This window comes from Saccopteryx leptura, chromosome 3 (genome assembly GCF_036850995.1).
Source record: "Saccopteryx leptura isolate mSacLep1 chromosome 3, mSacLep1_pri_phased_curated, whole genome shotgun sequence".
NCBI classification, from domain to species: Eukaryota; Metazoa; Chordata; class Mammalia; order Chiroptera; family Emballonuridae; genus Saccopteryx; species Saccopteryx leptura.
The window spans coordinates 259,885,131-259,906,034 of NC_089505.1; the positions used below are offsets into that span (position 1 = coordinate 259,885,131).

General features: G+C 33.9%; 1 protein-coding gene across 1 annotated transcript in view; it reads left to right on the top strand.

Moving 5' to 3' along the window:
* Positions 1–20,904, top strand: part of FANCL (FA complementation group L) — a 57,325-nt gene that overhangs the window by 29,041 nt on the left and 7,380 nt on the right. Inside the window, exons 6-7 of the mRNA XM_066378226.1 lie at positions 2,366–2,462; positions 7,387–7,455. Of these exons, the coding sequence (XP_066234323.1) occupies positions 2,366–2,462; positions 7,387–7,455 (166 nt within the window). The remainder of the gene's footprint in view (positions 1–2,365; positions 2,463–7,386; positions 7,456–20,904) is intronic.

Below are 20,904 nucleotides of genomic sequence, written 5' to 3' on the forward strand. Positions count from 1 at the left end.
CTTTCCCCACCCTCTTGCTCTGTCTTTGTACATATTCATCATGGTTATAAACTGTTTAAGGCTTATGAAGAAAAGCAGCAGCCTTTTCCCATCCCATTTCTTATCCTCCACCTTACTCTTGGAGACAAACACTCTGAAATATTCATGCTTACAGCTTTCATATTTTAAAATAATATGCCTATATTTAATATTGCTTGACTTGTCAGTTTTAGGACTTATATACTGACTGCTATAATTAGAAAGGATTTAGCTCCTCCACTCTCTTCCTTCTTTTCTATTCTTTTATTCTTCTGTTAGGTTAATATTTCTTAAACTTCTTTCATGTATATTCAGTTAACGATGTGTATCTTTTACTCTCAAATTAGCAATTACAAATTTTAATGTTCCCAATTTTTTCTCCTCATCTCCTTCCCCTTTCTACCTCTGTTTTTGTCCTTCGTTCCTTTTAAATTGCAGTGGTCAAATATATTTACATTAGTATCTGTAGCTATAATTCTCTTAGCTTTGTTTATTGCTGGATTTAAAAAAATTGTAATTGTAAGCATTTTAACTTTTTATGACTATAAATATTTTTAATTTTTTAACATAGCTTTATTGTTTATAATTTAGTTTAAAATTTCCTCTTCCCTGTTTGGTTTTTTATATTTTTAAAAAATATTCCTTTAATTTCTCTCCATATATGATATGTCACACCCTCTATTTAATACTCTTTCTTTCTATTCTTTTTTTTTCCCAGTTATCTCTCTCCTGGCACCTTCTTTTTCTGCCTCTAATGTTTTGTCAGCCAGTGTTTTTCAAACCACTTTTTATTTCTATTTTTATTTTATAGAATTTGTTGAAAATTTGCTTTAGTGTATATTTCTTTCTTGTTCTTTTTGTAACTGTGGGTTTATTTATACCTTGTTATTTTTTTTTAAGTGAGTAGAGAGAGGATATAAATGCTTGTGCTTATATTAGCATCTTTAACCTGAAATGTTGATGTTTTCAAACAGGTGTCCATATCTGAATCTGAGAGTTGTATTGATAAAATATGATAGTCTCATATTGTAATTTTTTGGGGGGAGGGAGCCTTGAGATGCTTATAGATATAGCTGAAAGTAATTAATGATTAAATGTTTATATATAAAATCATTGATATTTCTAAAAATAATTTTCTAGAATAACTTTTGTTTTTTAAGACTCTAGGCTTTTTATAGATTATGATAAACATTCTTTCTGTTGATAAAGATTATTTTATCTTTTAGTCTTTTGTTAAAGATGTGTCTTTTTCAGTTTTAGGTCTATTTTTCATTACAGTGTTCCACAACTTTATTGCCTAGCATTTTTTTAAATTGACCCACTTTTACCATTATACCTGGACAGTGACTAAACAGCATATAGTAATATTAAAAAAATGTTTCCTGGGTTAGGAGGCCAATGTCAGTTCTGAACTCTAATGGTCTTACCATCAGTCTGGGTGATAAGTTGTGCAATACTCTTAGGCTACTTTTTATCTTTACAAGAGAATGGTATTGTAAAAATGTCAAAAATATCCACATGCCCAGTTCACTAGTAAATATACTACTAAATTTGAACATTTTTGTCAGTAGCTTATGCTACTCAAGGGACCATAGTTTTACAGAATGATATATTTCAAAGGGTATTGGTTTCCATTGTAGAAAATTCATGCATTAAGAGCAAGTTAAAGCCAAAACAACTGTGCTTGTGCTATATGTTTAAAATATTAGTCATCTTGAATGCATGTGCAGGTTAAGTGTCAGAAGCTATATATCGCACAAAAAGAAAATTTATTGTTAGGAGACCAGGCTGTACCTGTGCTTATACAACATTTTCCTTGGAGGATCAATTTGAGTATATGAACTAATATCAGCCAGATTTTTGTACAGTAACATTATTGATAATAAAGAAAAGTTCATCGAGGAGGAAACAAATAAAGGAAGCATAAAAGTCTCATACTGCATGAAACCACAGAAATGGATCAAAGAATATGACAGGAAGTTTAATGTGTACATAAGTAGAGGCTGACAGGAACATGCTGTGTGTGCCAAAGGTTCCAGTGATGGAAAACCAAAACATAGTGCTCACTGACCACAGCATGAGCCTTGACACACATAGTAAATAATCCCAAGATCTATGACTGCATTAAGCACTAGGCTGGTGTATTAACAGCAATAAATCTATACAGCAGCATAAAGGGCTAGCATGCAGAAATCCCTCTGATTAATATTTGTAATGGATTAATAGGAATGTAGCAAATATTTTCATTTCAAATGCTACCATCCTCCGCCCCCTCCCCCCAGTCCTGTCCTCCCCCCAGTCCTGCCCTCCCACATGTGATCATTTTTTATTCTTTTCTGCTCACCAGACTTGTGTATGTGGATTCTTGCTTCAGTACCATCAAGTTAAAAGCTGAAGATGCTTCTGGTAGAGAGCATCTAATCACTCTCAAGTTGAAGGCAAAGGTATGTGCTTCCTTAACCTGTTATTGTGGTCAGGAAATACTTTGTGAAGTGACCTCTTTGAATGTTTTCAATGTAAAGAAGTGCTAGCTGCTTCTAAAAAAATATACACATGATACTTTAAAAATTTTATTTTGGAAAGCCTCAAGAAAATTCAGCAGATTTCCAAAAGCCTAGATATAATTTCATGTCACTATTTTAGTTCAAATTTGATCAAAAGATAGACTTCATAAAAAAGAAATATTGCAATAAGATTCAGCAGCCTCACAGTAGCAAAATGTTATTTTTGTATCCTCCAATATAGAAAAGAGTTGGAAGTTTCCACTGTCCCCAGTAAAGTTCTACTAGAAGGTCTTTGTCGTCAGTGCTAACTGTGCATTACCTTTGTAGTTCTTATGTCTGACCCACTCTGCCCTCCCCCCCCGCCAACACAGACACACACAGATACATATTTTTTATTTTTTATTGTTTGTATTTTTTTGGCTGAATTCTTTTTCTGTTATTTTAAGAATTTGTCAAGGTTATGCCTCTACTTACAGGAATAGGCTAGTAGTGGTCTATAACTACTCATTAATTTATTGGCACAAAACATACCTGTTTCATCTTTATTTTTTAGTTTAGATTGTAAATTTTTAGAAATAAGTAGAATAAACAAGTCCAGCATATTAATCATTTGTTTCATAATCACAAGGGAAACATTAGAATTTGAGAAAACCAGGACATCTTTTTTTTTTTTTTTTTATTGTTCCCAGGAGTCATCAATCAACTCTATTTCAGAAGACTCTAGTGATGAAAAGATCAATTGTGTTTGTCCTTTTTAAAAATGTGCCTGGCATTTAAGCTTTCCATGAGAGAGAATTAATATATAAAGCTGTACGGGGTGACACAGAAAAGTGGATACCTTATAGTGCCATATCTTATATGTCAGACAAGTTGAGAAATTACTCATTCTCTCTTTTTCTCACACACAAAATATTTAAGTGTAATTTTAAGACTTGTGATAAGTGTTATAAAAATTAGTGGGCTAGAAATCCTATTTGTAAAAAGAGTTACATGGATATTTTGGTTAAAATTTTAAAATGTTTATTTTCCCTTTTAATTTTTAGAGGTGTACATTTTTTTAAGGCCAGGGAGAAAACTGTCTTTATTCCTTCAAAGGTCACAGACAGCCAGTGGCAAGGGTCCTGTCATATTCCTCAAAGCTTTAATTGTTTATAATTTGTATATTGATAAAAGTTGCTTTGCTGCTATGAAGACCAAAATGAAAGATTTTAAGTACATCCTGTCTTGATTCTGTTGTAATAGCCTAAATTTTGCAAGCATTTCTAATGACTGAGGAGATAATGCTTTAAGTGTACACTGTCTGTATCTATACCTATAAGATTTTATTATTAATTGCAGTTAGGATGTTATTGGTAGTATTATGAGGGAAGATATAGCTACCACTCTGTTGGCTTTTCTTACGTCTTTACAAGGTGGAGAATATTTTCAAGTGTCAGTTGGGAAGGAATTGGGAAAAAGATATTTTTTTCTTTTTTAAAAGGGTGGACCTGAATGAATATTACATTGGTGTGATTGACTAGAGTCTTTCATTGTCCATTTAGTTCAGTTTTCGTTGAAGCAGACCCACCCCACGTTCTCTTGTAGATGTGATAATTTCTTTTCTAGGAATATTTGGATCTGGGATTGTCAGTTAAAAGTAGTGATAGCTGAAACTGTGTTAAGAGTACATAATGCAAATCTTAATCCAAACTAAATTTTAAAGGGTCAAGCTGATTTTTTTTTAACAAATCTTAAAACAGGCTTATTTTGTAAATACACAAACTTTTTTTTTATATGTTGTAAAGAAATAAATTAGTTTTAGTATTTTGATTCTGAAATACATACCGGTATTTCCAGTTGTGCCCCTGTACTCACTGTCCCTAAAGACTTACAAAGAAAACAATACCAATTTTGACTGGACATCCTCTATTAAAAATAAATGTATAAATCAAGAAATATGGTAAGGGAAACAGTTCAATTTTATTGTTTTTATAAGTGTATTTTTATGCAATACTTACAGTATATCCTGAACTGTGGAATGGAGTTATTATCTTTCTTTGAAGAAAGAACTAGCCTAGGGCTTGCTCAGCTTTGGCTAGGATCAGGCTTCTTGAGAAACAAATCACATATGTGTATCAGAGGTCTGGGCACTCTGTCTCTGACGACCATTTTGATAATTTGCAATTTGTATGTATTCACTTGTGAGGGAGCCTTACCTCTTTAATAGTTACATCACAGAATAGTTGGGGTTAACATTTTTCTTAGAATTATGTAATATACAGTCTAAATATATTGGATGTGACAAAATTTACACTTTTATAATTATTTTATAGTTGTGCATTTGACTGAATTGTTTTAGTTGAGATTTTTAAAACTATATTTTAATTAAAATAATTATTATACTTATTTTTCTATTAATATTCCCTTATGTGCAGCTCTTATTGCTGTCAATTGTACTTCTAAAGTAAATCTTTGGGCAGGTAGTCTCTGGAGCTTTTATATATAACTGTGCTGCTTACTCAAAACTGTCTGTATTTTGGTAGTTATTTTACAATGTTACTTTTAGTTACCGATGTTGTAGTTAGTACTACAAAGCACAAATGATTTTGAAAATTATCTGGGATACTACTTCATAATTCATGTTAAATTATCCACAAGTATATAAATTTGTGCTTTTTAGGTTCTATGCAGTTGTATAAAATTTATTAAAGAAATAAAATTGATCTCAAATGTGAATTTAATTAACACATACTATATATGTGCATTTAACTTATAATAGATATACCGTAAAGCCACCTATCTATAGGTCAGTCTAATTTATGTTTTTATGTTTGCATAATTACACAGAAAAGACATTTAAAAGGTGTTTATCTCAAACTATCCCATATTCATGTATGTATATGAATTGTGGTCAGGAAATACTTTGTGAAGTGACCTCTTTGAATGTTTTCAATGTAAAGAAGTGCTAGCTGCTTCTAAAAAACTATACACGTGATACTTTAAAAATTTTATTTTGGAAAGCCTCGAAGAAAATTCACCAGATTTCCAAAAGCCTAGATATAATTTCATGTTTATGGACTCATATTATATTTATTATAACCTGCTTTTTTGTTCAACTATTAGATCCCTTCCTATGTCAGTATATATGTACCTTTTACTGTACAGAGTCCTACTTAAATATAAAATTATATTCTTTTAACATAATGAGTTGTATGTTTAACATAATAACTTCCAAAGTCATAGGTACTTTACTTGTTTTTCTACTCTAAGTACTGTAAGCATTTCATTAACTTCATACTCATACTCAGACTTGGTGATTGTTGTAAGTTAGAAAGTTGATATTACTCATTGTCTGCATCAGTGGGAGATGAATGGCAGTAAATCAAAGCAAAACTAAATATTTAATTTTTGACCTATGGAAGTTTCAAGTGTGCATTATTTGCTTTAAGGAATCTTAGCATTTTAGAGCACAAAAAGATATTATAATCCCTTCAATTGAGTTTTATCATTTTTATTTATAATACAGAAATTTACTGACTTGTCTGAGATTACACAAATTAGTCAGCAGAGCTGAAAACCAGAGAAATCTCAAGTCTCTACCTGCAGAGAGAGATTATCTACTTTTAGATAATCACATGACTTACAAAAAATGGCATACAAATTGTTTTACAGTGGTTATAGCAGGTACACACTTAAATACATCATGATATTTTAATTGTCTTAAATAGAGCTCCCTCCTTAATTTCAACCTAGCCTTTTTTCATTTTCCCTCCAAATCGGAGCATTATTATATTTTTCTATGGTTTCCTGTATATTTGCCTATGTGTTATCAGTTCTGCAGAGCCAGATACCATTAGTCCGAGTCTGCGATAAGTTTCTTTTCAACCAACAGATCATTGTAAGTAAAGATTAATACATTTCAGAGCCTTCACTTCAGTGTGCTGATATTTTGTAGATATTGTAGTGATAACTTTTGTCCCTTTTTGCTATATTCAGCAAAGTAGTGAAAAATAAACTGAAATAAATGAGTCTAAAACTTAAACATTCTGTCAAATGAGAGAAAAGAGTTTTCCTAAAACTAATTTTCTTTTGGTAAGTTTAGCTTTTTAATGGGAAGAAATGAGTGTTTTTAAAAATTATATGTGACTTTGAAAAATATAGAATTGCATTTTAGAGAAATCGTAGTATAATTTTCTAATAACAAATTTGATTAAGAAAAACTATATATTTTTTCTTTTTTAATTTAGAAACCTGATTTTTCCTAATGACTATCATTTTTATATAAAACTTAAAAATTTTAATTTTCTGTTAACAATGAAATTTTTTTCTGACTTAAAACTCTTACTTTTGTTTTTCATTAATAAGTCAAAAGGCATTTTATTGTTTCTTTTTATTATCTTACTAAAAGTAATTATTTAATTGAATAAAATATCTTTTATAATTGATAATTGTATTTCTGTGCATTTCTTGATTCTGATACTGCTTCTTTAAATAGTAACTGAGGCTATTTGAGATTAAATTTTAGACTGAAAGGAAATTAATATTAGTTTGTCTCTCATTTTAAAGATAAGAAACTGAGGTCCAGTGTGGTTTAACCCTCAAATAACATTAGCAGCTGACCTAACACTGACTTAATTTATTCCTCTTTGCTCAAAACTAATTGCATTGTTACCCCCCAAATCACCAAACTTTGTACCTCCTGAGCATAACTTGATTATTCATCAGTTCTTGACATTTCTATAACAGTAGAATCAAAAAATTTATATATAATACACTTGTATATATAATACTTTTTCTTATATATTTAAGTTTTTCTAAAATACCTGTGAAATTGTCAGGAATTGTCACAGAAGCAAAAATAACTGAATTTTCTGCTTTTTCCTAGTACCCTGCAGAACCACCAGATTGTCTGGTGGATTTTCCTGTTTCATTTTCTGTCTCCTGGACACCACAGGTACATTCCTAAATTTAAATAGCTAAAAACAATTCTATTTACTCATAAATGGCCACTCTAGGTTAGAAAGTGATTTTTATTTCGCTTTAAGTACTTATTTATAAACAGGACTTCTAGAGTGCTTCTTTCATATTTCCTAGAAATGTTCATTTTTTTCTCTGCACACATGTAAACACACCATCCAGCCTTTAGATCTTTATACTTCAGTTTAGAAAACACTAAGAAGCTCTGTTGACAGAAAATTTGCTTTAAATTTAATTTCTAAAGGACTGTATAAAGCATTGAGCAGTAAGTGGAAAATTGGGTGAAATTTTTCAGATTGCTTAAACTTTTAACATTGATGACATAATACCAGTGAATCTTTTTTCAAAGAGAATGAGTTATGACTAGAAATATAAACCTTGCCATTTCAGCTCAGTTTTTATTGTTTTAAAGTTTTTCCTTCATTTATCCTTGACTTGGACTCTCAATTTTCTTTTTCTATGTGCTTTTTATTTTGAATGAAGAATATAGGAAATTCTTTCTCCTGTTTCTGTCAATTGAATTTCTCAGTACATTGGTGATAGCTAACAAGATAATGTATTTAGAAGCACATTATAAACTGAAACATTATATAGTATGAGGTGATATGGTTATCAGTAGTACAGTAATCACAGTAAGTATATGATTTCTAAAGATCTGGCAAAATAATAGCAGTTAGGTTCAAAGCACAATCTAGTGTTGATGGACATGGTCCTTTTTTCACAGGTAAATTGTGTTATCTGAAAGCAAATGGAAAGAACATTTCTTATGAAAAGAGAAAAATAATTCTAGTGGCATTTTACAAATATTTTCTAAATACAGGCTACCTATCTTTTTGAAATTTTGATAGGTTAAAGTGAAAATTTATGCTTATATTTTATATTATAAATATTATATATAAAATGTCCCATATATGAAGGTAGTTTTTTCACCTAACAGGATTTAAATAGCCTTGTGACGGTTTAAATGTCATTTTATTATACCTATATATTCAAAAGTTATTTTTATCATTTTCTTCTTTAAAAAAAAAGTCTTCCTCCTTTCGATGGAAATTGAGAAAAAAGCAAACTAAAGGAGAGGAAAAATCATAGATTTGCTTTTGATATTCTGTTATATATTATAAATATATAAGAACACTGTGTTTATTTATTTTAAGAATTGGAATTATATAAAATTTGTATTCCGTTTGTATGTGTGTGTGTGTGTGTGTGTGTGTGTGTGTGTTTAAATATATATTGTTTATTTGGCTCTAAGTTTTATCTTTGATTTCTATGAGATGAGATAACATTGTATCTTGATTGTATTATTCTTTCTAGATATGCTATCTCTAAATTCTACTTTAATATATATAAAACCCAAGGTTGAAGAATACTTTTTAAATGTTTTGAAGTTTTTTTTAAATGTCAATAACCATACAAGTTTTCCCCAGACTTGACTCTGTGAAAAAAAGTTTGCATCTCTACAGAAAAATGCACTTACCTTATTCTGCCACTTAGCAAAATTAATTTGTGACTCTACTAAGCTAGAATATCTTTGGTGAAATTAAAAACAATGTTTGTATCCCTACTTAACACTAGCTCAAGTGCTTTGCATATATAAGTATGGAGTAAGTGTTTATAATATTAATTCAAATTGGGTCATACAAGTTTTCTGTTTTGTAACAGTTCCAAGAAAATAGAATGAATTAGCAGTAACTGGAATGTCACAAATTATTTTTTAAGTTATTGCATAAACTAAAGTTCTGAGCAAAATAAAGATAAAATTTTGGACACCTTTTTTCCATAACTCAGATTTGACAGATGTTAAATTTTGTCTCATTTGCTTCAGATATATTTTTCTTTATTTGTGTTTCTCTCTTAGGAATAAATGTTTTTGGAACAACTATGACTTACCCCTTTTCCCCCTCTCTCCTTTCCTCTTTCTATCCTCCTCTTCCTTTCTAGAGTTAACCACTTCTCTGAAATTGATGTGTATGCTATGTATGCATATTTTTTCTACATTTTCTACATATTCTATAACATTTGCAGTCTTTTTTTCCTACAACATTGTTTCTGTGTAGTAGTACATTTATTTTAAATGCTTTATATCATTCCACTGTATGAATCTACCAGTTAATTTATCTGTTGCCCTACTGATAAGGTTGTTCACAATTTTCTTACCAAATTTCTTGCTGCAGTGACCATCCTAACATGTTTCTTTGTACACCTGTGAGGCTTTTAGTGTGGGTTAGGCCTGGAAGTGAAAATGGAGGAATGTAGGGAAATGTACCTCTTTGAGATTACTAAACATGGCCGATTGCCTTCCCAAAATGGTTGTATAAGTTTCTTCTCCTACCCAGCAATGCATAGTAATTCCTACTTTCCCAAATCCCTTCCAGTTACTAGTCTGATTTTAGTCTGACCTTTATTCTTAACAAGGATAATAAATCATTATTATTGTATATACTATATCATCTTAGCCTATTTGAATATTTTCTTTTATTATAAGCATTTCTTATATATTTTGGCTATGAATTTAGTTGATTAGTTTGGGAGTTAAGTTTCTTCTCCCCGTGGCATGCTTTTACCTTTGTATATGATATAGTTTGTTAATCAGAAGTTTAACTTGCAATGTGGTCACACTTATCAGTTTCTTCCTTCTGATTTCTCCTATTTTGTCTTGAATTAAAAAAATCTTGCTTATTTTGTTCTGAAAGTATATTCTATAGTTTGTTCTAAAAGTTGTACTTTTTTCATATTTAAGTATTTAGGAGATAGGAATCTGTATTTACATTTGCCTATTTTGTGTATACTCATTGAATTTGGATGTGCCATCTTCGTTTGTAGAGATTGGAGGTTGATTTCAGTTTTTCTTTTATGCATGCCTCTGAACTTTAGAAAGTTTTCAAGATATACTATTTACCTCTTCTTTTAAAGTCTAGCTGTACATCATAGGTATTTTGGTGATGTTACCAGCTATATTACTTTTGAGTCTTTTAGACATGATATGAGTGTTGGCAATGTGTTTTGAAAGTAAGATGCAATATTAGACTTCTTTGCTGTTTTTGACCTTTTTTCATTGACTTGTTGGAAACAGTTTTACTTGTGATTTTTTAAAACAGTTTTATATAGTCGTGGCTCTTAAGCAAAATAAATGTTACTATTGTAGTCTAGTAGAGACTGTTAATAGGTTCCAGAGAATTGATTTAAAAAAACAGTTCCTTGTCTCCTTTGTACATTTTTTTCTTTGGATTCAGTGTTTCTGAACTTTAAACTTGGAAGATCTTTATTTTTCTCTCTTTTTATAAAATAATAGACATGGCTTTGTGGCATCCATATTAAAAATGGGTAATTTTCCTTATGGTCCCTGTCTTCCTGCTGGGTTGATAATGTTTTGATGTATTTTTCTTTTGCTCTGATGAGAGGTCTGCTGCTGCTGCTCTGACATATTCATTTGGATGAATAATTATAACTTGCACAATGTCAAGCTGAAGATGGTAGGGTTTTGTGCGTCATGACAAGCCTAGTAGCCAGTGCAGGTGTCTCACAGCATGATCAGCAACAGCCAGTGTATTCTGGCTCAGAGGAGACATTTAGAGTAGCAAGAAATCAGCACCAAGGGCAAGGCTGCTGCTACCACTGCTGCTGTGATATGTGCCAAAGAAACACAAAGTGCTTCTCAAAGACAAGTGACTGTGTACCTCTTCTCAGATATTTACTTTGTTTACTCCATTCAATTTTGTCTCATAGATTTTAGTACAGAATGTCAGAGCATGCCATTTTTATCTGCTTCCCAGCCTGACATATGCTCCAAAATGTATCTTTAGCAATCTGTTATCTTTTGGACTTTTACATACAGGTCATACGGTCATACATTGTAAATAGTATTGACTAATAAGACTATAAAATTCCCAAATGTAAGATTTTAAGTGCACTGATATTAATGATTCTATAAAAAAAAAAATTCATTTTCTCCAGGTTGCTGACCAACCCAAAATGGAAGTTAAAATTGCAGTTCTACCTATAAATGTGCAATTAAGTGCAGGCTGGTGAAGTATTCTTGGCAAGGCGGTTGGAATTTTCAGATTTGGTATAATACAGTGAGCAGTGGTCTTTATATTTTTAACATGGAAATCTCATATTCTTGGAATAATGCCATGAATACAAGAAGAGCAAAACTAATGATAAAGCCACTGGCTAATAATCTGATGGTGAATTAAGAATTTGTAATTAAAGAAAACAGTCCTATTACATAGCAGGGAGCATGATCCATTAGTTAGAGCATAGAGTAGCAGTTGGGTATCCTAGGTTCTGTTTACATTTTAGCTGTTGACTTAATTGTATCATTTCAAACTAATCACACTACTTCCCTTTACCTCAGTTCATGTGTATGTGGAATAATTAACTTTTTCTCTTTTGCAGAGATGTTAAGAAAAATAAACTTGGCCCCTGGCCGGTTAGCTCACTGGTAGAGTATCGGCCTGGCATGTTGATGTCCTGGGTTTGAGTCCCAGTCAGGGCACACAGAAGAAGCACCCATCTGCTTCTCTACCCTCTCTCTCTCTTTCTCTCCCTCCTGCAGCCATGGGTTGATTGGAGTGAGTTGTCCCAGGGCGCTGAGGATGGCTCCATGGCCTCTGCCTAAGGCGCTAAGAAGAGCTTGGTTGCTGAGCATCAGAGCAGTGCCCAGATGGGCAGAGCATTGCCCAAGTAGGCTAGCTGGGTAGATCCTGGTTGGGGCACATTAAGGGAGTCTGTCTCTCTGCATCTCCTTCTCTTAAAAAAAATAGGAAAAGAAAAATAAATTTGGTTTAAAACAAACAATGTCAGAGGAAAAAAACCCTCAATCTCCACTATAAAGAATCCTGGGAAAGTTCTCCTTTTCTGGCCTACTGGATTCTCTTTCTTACCAGTTTTCTCTTTGCTGTCTTTGTTGGAGAACTCATAGTACTAGATTTTTGTTCACTCTTAAGTTGGTTAATTAAATATGCTTTTGTCTTCTTGGTACTCTTCTTGTTGCCAAAATGGTACAGATAAAAAGACATCACATTGATCAAAATAAAGAAATTTAATGTATTATTGAGATTTTGTGATATGGCATTAAAAGTAGCAATTTGACCTATTGAAGTCAGGAATCTATTGTTGCCCTTTTATTCAGTAACATTTATTTTAAAAATACCCTTCATTGATCAGAGAGAGAGAGAGAGAGAGAGAGGAAACAAGCAAAGTTAAGAATATATAAAAATCACCTAAGTCTTCATTTAGAATTGGGTTTTCAGTGAGTAGTTTTGAAATTGTACTTATCACTCACCAAAGTAGTTTAGCTTTTAAAATGTTAGTAATGCCATGTATTTATTTTTCTAGGTAATCCTTAGATTCATTTAAGTTTTTAGTAATAATTGCATTTTTATTTGTCCACCAAGTTAAGAACTGATATGTTCACAGACTAGGAACTGATTATCTCTACATTTATATAGATTCCTGATCTCAAAGTTAGTTATATTTTAGCCATGTATTTCTTGTACTGAAATACTTTATTCAAAATTAATGGAATTTATTTTTATTTCTATTTCTAGTTTGCCAAGAGTTTATGAATGAAAGTTGAATTTTTATCAAACATATTCTCTATGTCAAGATGATCAAATAATTTTTCCTCTTTAATTTGTTAATGTAGTAAATTATATTGTTTGATTTCCTAATAAACCAATCTTGCATTCTTGAAATAAACCCAGTTTAGGTTGTGATGTATTTTATATCAATTGATCCTTTGGAAAGGGCAAAAAGCAACATAGTTCTAGTGATAGTGAGTTTTGAGGAGAGAGTAAAATTAGATGTTTGTATTTAATCTACCTACCTTCCTTACCTAGTAGCTTTAACTCTTAATCTTAAATGTGTAGTTTTTACTTTGTTTGAATTCTGATGAATGTGTAAATTGTTTTTCATAGCTTTCACTAATAGCTTCTAGTTTAAGAGAAGTATTGAAATTTTAAATAAGTGTGCTAAATATGAGTGGAGTTTCACATTTTCAACTAGAGGCAAGTGACAAAAGAATTAAATCCTCTGATTTAAATATTTTCCCACCCCCTTGTGTAATTTGGTGGGAGTTAGTGTGGGAAGTTCAGGGTTCTTTGGACATTCACAGAACTTAAGGTAAGATAAGTAAGGGAACTGACTCACAAAGGTTTACTAGAGAATTTATATCCTAATTTTAGTGCTTTATTAGATAAAATTGTATAGCTGTCATGGTCAAGTCTTCTGTAAAAACTTGTGAAAGTACATAAACAGAAAAGAGGCAATAGCTTTCAGTAGGAAACAATAAATGCAGCATTTTTTATATACTATGTATGGAGCAGGATCCTGAGAATATTACGGTGAATTAGGCAGGTTTTAATACTCTAAACTGGGTTTTCCTGAGTCACCCTTAGTCTGATAAGGAGAGGGATTTAAAAAGGTAATTTCAGTAAAATGTGTTGAGTGATGATGGGCTGTTTTGATAAGGCAGAAGAGAGGCATATACTCTGAATTGATGTGGTCAGGCAAGTTTTCTGGATAGGGTATTACTTAAGCTCAGTGAGTCATAAGGAATGAGAAGTTAGGATTGGGAAGAGAGAACTGGTTTAGCCAAAGAACAAAGGTATGAAATCCTAGGAGATAATGCATGAATTGCACATCATTTGGTACTCTATGGACGGGAGCTTTTGCTAGAGTTAGGCTGGGTCTGCTATACTAATGAGCTTGGCCTTTATCCTCAAAGTGTTGGGATTATATGGAAGAAGGGTCACATGGTCAGAATCTTGTTTTATAGTAGCATTTCTCAAAGTGTTTTTTGTTTGGTTTTGTTTTTGGCTATAATAGGGTTAAGGTGAGGAAAGGACTCTATGATAGCACAACTTACATCTACAATTTCATAAATTTATTTGATTTCTTTTCATTTTTTTTTTTATTAAGTGAGAGGCAGAGAGGCAGAGACAGAGACCCCGCATGTGCCTGGACCCTGGGATCTACCCAGCAAGCCCCCTACTGGGTGATTCTCTGCCCACCTGGGCCACTGCTCTTTTGCTTGGCAACTGAACTGGTTTAGCACCTGAGGCAGGCCATGGAGCCATCCTCAGCACCCATCCTCAGGCCAACTCTGTTCTAGCCATTTGAGCCATGGTTGTAGAAGGGGAAGAGAGATAGAAAGGCAGTGGAGCGGCGGAGAAGTACATGGTCTCCTCTCCTTTGTGTCCTGACCTGGAATCAAACCCAAGACTTCCACACACTGGGCGGATGCTCTACCACTGAGCCAACTGGCCAGGGCCTGCTATTTCTTGACTTTGGTCTTCCCAGATTTCTTTAGATGCCAAGAAATATTATAATTCTTCACATGGCTTCCCCCAACCCCTGCCACACACACACACGCACACATGCACACACCACACCTCTCTGAATTAGATTTCAATAAAACATGTTTTTTTTGTTGTTTTGTTTTGTTTTTTATTTCTGAAGCTGGAAACGGGGAGAGACAGTCAGACAGACTCCCGCATGCGCCCGACCAGGATCCACCCAGCATGCCCACCAGGGGCGATGCTGAGCCAACCGGCCAGGGCCTAAAACATGTTTTTTTTTTTTTTAGAAAAATAGGTCACTCTGCCAGTGTAGAGGGTTCTAAGTGAGGATGGCAAGCCTGCAGTGAAGGGAGCTCATCGAGAGGCTGCTGTACACATCCTTGCAGGAAATAATCAGGGTTTGTTCTAGGTTCATGGGTGCTGGGTAGTAGAGGAAATTGAGAAAATTTCACAGGTTATATTGAGAGAATTTAGTGATTGCTTATGCACAAGATCTCACGGATTACTCCCAGTGCTGCTGGTGTGGGTGCCGAGGTTAGCTGGCAGTTTTAGTGAGATAGTGCAGGAAGAACAGGTGTAGAGACAGTTCTGTTTGGAATTTGATGACTTGGATATGCCTCTGGTATATGTAAGTAGATGTGTTTAGTGGGCAATTGGTTATGACTTGGAATATATATCATTTTAACTTCAGATGACTTCTGAGATTATCAAAGTTGAAGTTTTGTAGAAGATTTGAGACCTCTGCACTGTAAGCACATGAAATACTTTTATGGAACAATTTTTTTATCAGATGCCTTCAGTACCACCTTAAGTTACATTAGTGATTTACCTGCTAATGTTACTAAATCTGACTTTGTTGTTGACCCTTGTGGTAGGCTTGCGGCAGTGAGGGTGGTGCATCAACTGTCTGCCGCTCTGAGGTCAGAAGCAGCAATTAGTGATCAGCACACAGATCCCTGATGTTTGAACTACAGGGTCCTTTGTGCCCACTCTGGCTCTACAAGCTGTGTGCAGCTGTGTCTGGAGTGTTTGCACGGCTCTCATAGGTCTGGGGGTTGGGTGACGGGTAACCCCTGCCAAGCTAGGAATTTAAATTGACCAAAGGTACCATCTTTCCATAGATTCCAGAGTTTTAAAATAAATACATCAGATATTTTGTTAGTGCAATTTTTGTGTAGGTGGGGAGAGAGATTCTCGGTGCTTCCTACTTAGCCATCTACCCAGATTCCTCTCCTAATTGGCCTCATTTTTATTGTTGTTTTTAATGGTCTAGAAAGTGGTCGGCAAACTTATTAGTCAACAGAGCCAAATATCAGCAGTGAAACGATTGAAACTTCTTTTGAGAGCCAAATTTTTAAAATCTAAACTATATAGGTAGGTACATTCCTTATCGAGGTAGTGCCTGCACGTGGTATTTTGTGGAAGAGCCACACTCAAGGGGCCAAAGAGCCACATATGGCTCGTGAGCTGCAGTTTGCCGACCAGGGTCTAGAATATAGGACAACTAAGGACCAAATTAAAAGTGTTTGTTTATTTTCAGTATACACTTGACAAATGTTTCCTTCCTCCTTTAGTCTTTTCTTAAAACAGCTATAATCCTGTAATGGCTACACCCAAAGTAAATATGTTTCATTTGACCTTGTGGGCAGATACCTTTTTCACATGACTTGAAAAATGGTGGTAGGTCTTTTAAACCATTAGTGGTCAATTCTAGTCAAAATAAACTTAAATGTACAAAGAGATATGTTCTTTATGGATTACTTAATAGAAAATAGCATTTGATTACATAGATTTAGTTACAGTGATACCTACAGAAAGAGTTGAGAACATCAATGAAGCTTCCAAATAAGAGCAAATGAATGAAATGTTACCATCTTTAAAGATATCTGATTAGAAATATTGCAATTAATATTAAAATTAAATTTGTTAAAAAGTCTAATCTCTTGATATTTCCTTATTCTATTGAAGCCTTTTGAATCCCTGAGAGATAAAGACAAAAATGATGATTAAAGGATTTATCCTCAAGTATTATAGGAAAGTATAAAAAAAATCGGAATGGAAAGCATCTGTTGCAAGAACCAGAAAATTATGCTATTAATTTAAGTGTCATCAGAGCACAAAAGATCACATTTTTGGGATTGAGAAAATTATTAAAATATTGGAAATAATAGTACTTAAGATGAAGATATTTTACTGTAAGATCTGGTTAAGTGACTGATATTATTAGATCACTTCAGGTATTATAAAAGTAACAATGCTTTTAAAGATAATAAGCATTACATTTTGAGATTGGCAGTGTTCACTTTTCTGCTTAAGTGCTTTCCTAGTTTAACATAATTTAATAACAGTTATAGGGGAATAGCTAACTCTTGGTTCCCTTATATATCTTTTCTCCTTCCTTCTTCAATATATACACATTATATATATACATGTAATAGTGATAGATTTTATTCTCTAAGTGGTGGGAACGTGAACACTGTTCTGCCTTTGTCCTTACTGTTAGAAATGTTTCCATTTTCTAAGTTCTTCAAAGCTTCTAATTGTTGAAACATACACTGCAAAGAAGGTACTGCTGTGTAGATCCATTGCTGTCCAGAAATCAGAATGAGTGCTGTTTTAAACAGCTTTGTTGAGATATAATTGATACACAATAAACCGAACATGCTTTAAATGTGTAATTTGGGGAATTTGAGAAATGTTTATACCTGTAAAATCATCCCTGTAATCAAGAAAATAAACATTTCCATTACACCCAAGCTTCCTCCTTGCCCTTATTTTCTCCCTTCTCTCCCTCTTGACTGGTCCCCAGGCAACTACTGATCTGCTTTCTAAAATTTTATATAATTGCACATACTTTCCTATGTCTGTTTTCTTTCCTCAGCATAACCAGAGATTCATCCATGTTGCACCATGTAATAACAGTTCATTCTTTACGCTGAGTAGTAGTCTCGGTTGTATGGATATACCACATATTGTCCCTTTAGGCTGAGGGGCAGACATACCAGTTGTTTTGAAGATGTGGGTGTTACAATGTAATGGCTGTGAATTTCACGTGCATGTCAGTATGTGAACCATATGCATTCATTTCTTTTCAGCAGCTACCTAGGAGTGGAATGGCTGGATCATATAGGAGATACATGTTTAATTTTCCATGAAACTGCTGAACAGTTTTTCACTAGTCTGTAGCCATAGAGCTAATGAGAACTTTTTCATCTACCTCTCTATTTACTGGTTGCGCTTCATAAAAAAATATGATGCCTTTTAAAGTTTTTGAATAATGGTACAATGTAATCTTCTGATGGTTTATTTTTATTTTTAGTGAGAAAGAGAGGGGGAAGAGATGAGAAGCCTCAGCTTGTAGTTGTGTCACTTCAGATGTTCATTGATTGCTTCTCATAAGTGCCTTGACCAGGGGCTCTAGCTGAGCCAGTGACCTCTTGCTCCAGCCAGCGACTAGGGGATCATGTCGATGATCCCACACTCAAGTTGGATAAGCCTTTGCTCAAGCTGGCGACCTTGGGGTTTTGAACCTGCAACCTCAGCATCCCAGGTCAATGCTCTATCCACACTGCACCACCACTGGTCAGTTTTTTTTTCAAAAATTAAAAAAAAAAATTATTGATTTTTGGGGTGGGGAAGGGAGAGAGAGAGAGAAAGGTGATGGGGAGGAGCTGGAAGTATCAACTCATAGTTGCTTCTCATATGTGCTTTGACTGGACAAGCCCAGGGTTTCAAACCAGTGACCTCAGTGCTCCAGGTCCACGGTTTTGTACACAGCACCACCACAGGCCAGGCAGGTTTATTTTTTAAACACGAATAAGAATAACCAACCTGACCTTTCCCTGCTTCAGTACAAGGGTACTTGATTCAGGCGTGCTTTCCAACCTAAAAGTTGGTCAGCATTGCCAAAATAGACTGTGCTTTAAGTAGAAAACTGGTCAGGAAAAACAGTAAGCCTGTTAGTATTTTTTGTAAGGTCATGATTTGGTGAACTTTGAATAGACTTTCTAATGGTTCATAATCTCAAGGTTTAAATGTTGAATCTTTTAAAAACTAAAGATTGTTCAGAAATGTTTTCAGTTCAGAAATTTTCTGTAAATCAATGTAGGGATCCCACACACAGATTTCACTGAGAAGCCCATGTATAGAACAGTCCTGCTACTCTGATTTCAGTGCAAAGAATTTCATTAAATGCCTTAGGTGAGTCTAATGTTAGATTGATCTCTTAATATTTTCATGCCTGATATTTTTAGTCATGTGAAGATGTCTTATTTTTTTCCTCAAGATTAATACATTCTTTTTATTCTTCTGACCTTTGCTTTTAACACAGGAAATTGGACTCCATATCAGTGAATAGCTCCCGTTAAATTTAGCTCTTCTGCTTGAAGTGCTTGTAATGTTACAGAGGTGGACAGACACACATAAAATAGTTTGTTGAGGTTAGAATGCCTTCAACATGGGCCATTGCTGCAAATCTCTGGAGTGGGTAGAATAGAATGTACTGTTCTCAGCTTGCTGTAAATTTTCTAACTTTCTCAAAAAAAAATTTTTTTTTAAATATTTTTAAGGACAGAGCTTATTGAGGCTGTTTTCCTCCTGTCCTCTCTTTCCCACATGGCAAGGCTTAGGCGAGAGGATCTACATCATCATACTCGTTTCTGGGATACTCTTCTTCTCCCTGAGCTAGTTTATTGCTTTTGGGACATAAAGCTTTTTGTTTCTTTATAGTTTTGTAAGTAGTAATTTCAATTTTTTTCTCCATTTTTTTTGTCTTCTATTTTTGTTTCTGTATTCCATCTCCTTTAACCATGGTGCTATATATATGTGTAAAGACGATGGCATTTTTCTTAGATTAGTAAATTAACCAGTTGTAATATTTTGGGTGTTATTTTTAGATCTTTACCACATTTAAGCTATTTATTTGCTTTGTTTTTCCTGCTAGGAATTTGTGGATGCAAACCAATTCCAAAAACACAAAAGTTGAAGAGATTGTTTTTATTCCCCTCGTATATTCTTGCCCCCTTTGTCATAGATTGACCATACAGACATGGGTTTATTTCTGGGCTTTCTGTTCTGTTTCACTGTCCTATGTATGTGTGTGTTTTTTATGCCAGTACCATTTTGTTTTAATTTATATAGTCATGTAGTATAGTTTGATATCAGGTAGCATACCTCCTACTTGGCTATTCAGGGTCTTTTGTGGTTCTATGTGAAGTTTAGAATTGTTCGTTTAGTTCTGTGAAAAATGCCATTGATATTTTGATAAGGATTGCATGGAATCTTTGGGTAATATGAACATTTTAATGATGTTAATTCTTCCTATCCATGATCATGATAGATATCATGACATATTCTGTCACGATCATGATACATGATCATTTGTATCTTAAATTTTCTTCCTCAGTGTCTTACATTTTCTGAGTATAGGACTTTTACCTCCTTGATTAAATTTATTCTTATTTTTTATGCAATTGTAAATGAGGTTATTTTCTTTATTTCTCTGATAGTTGGTTTTTAGTATATAAAAATGCAACTGAGGCCCTGGCCGGTTGGCTCAGTGGTAGAGCCTGGTGTGCAGGAGTCCCGGGTTCGATTCCCGGCCAGGGCACACAGGAGAAGCGCCCATCTGCTTCTCCCCCTCTCCCCCTCTCCTTCCTCTCTGTCTCTCTCTTCCCCTCCCACAGCCAAGGCTCCATTGGAGCAAAGTTGGCCTGGGCGCTGAGGATGGCTCCATGGCCTCTGCCTCAGGCGCTAGAATGGCCCTGGTTGCAACAGAGCAACGCCCAGATGGGCAGAGCATCGCCCCCTGGTGGGCATGCCAGGTGGATCCCAGTTGGGCGCATGCGGGAGTCTGTCTGACTGCCTCCCCGTTTCCAACTTCAGAAAAATACAAAAAAAAACCCAACTGATTTTTGAATAATAATTTTGTATCCTGCCACTTTACTGAATTCATTTATACTAGTTTTGGTATCAGGATAAAAAGTTTTTAAAAACCATACTAAATAGAGACCAATGATGCATTCGAACAATATCATTGTAGTCAAATCAGAAGCAAAGCAGTCTTGATTATTATAGAATGGATTAAGAGCATGCATGCACCATGGTTTCACAGGATCTAAAAA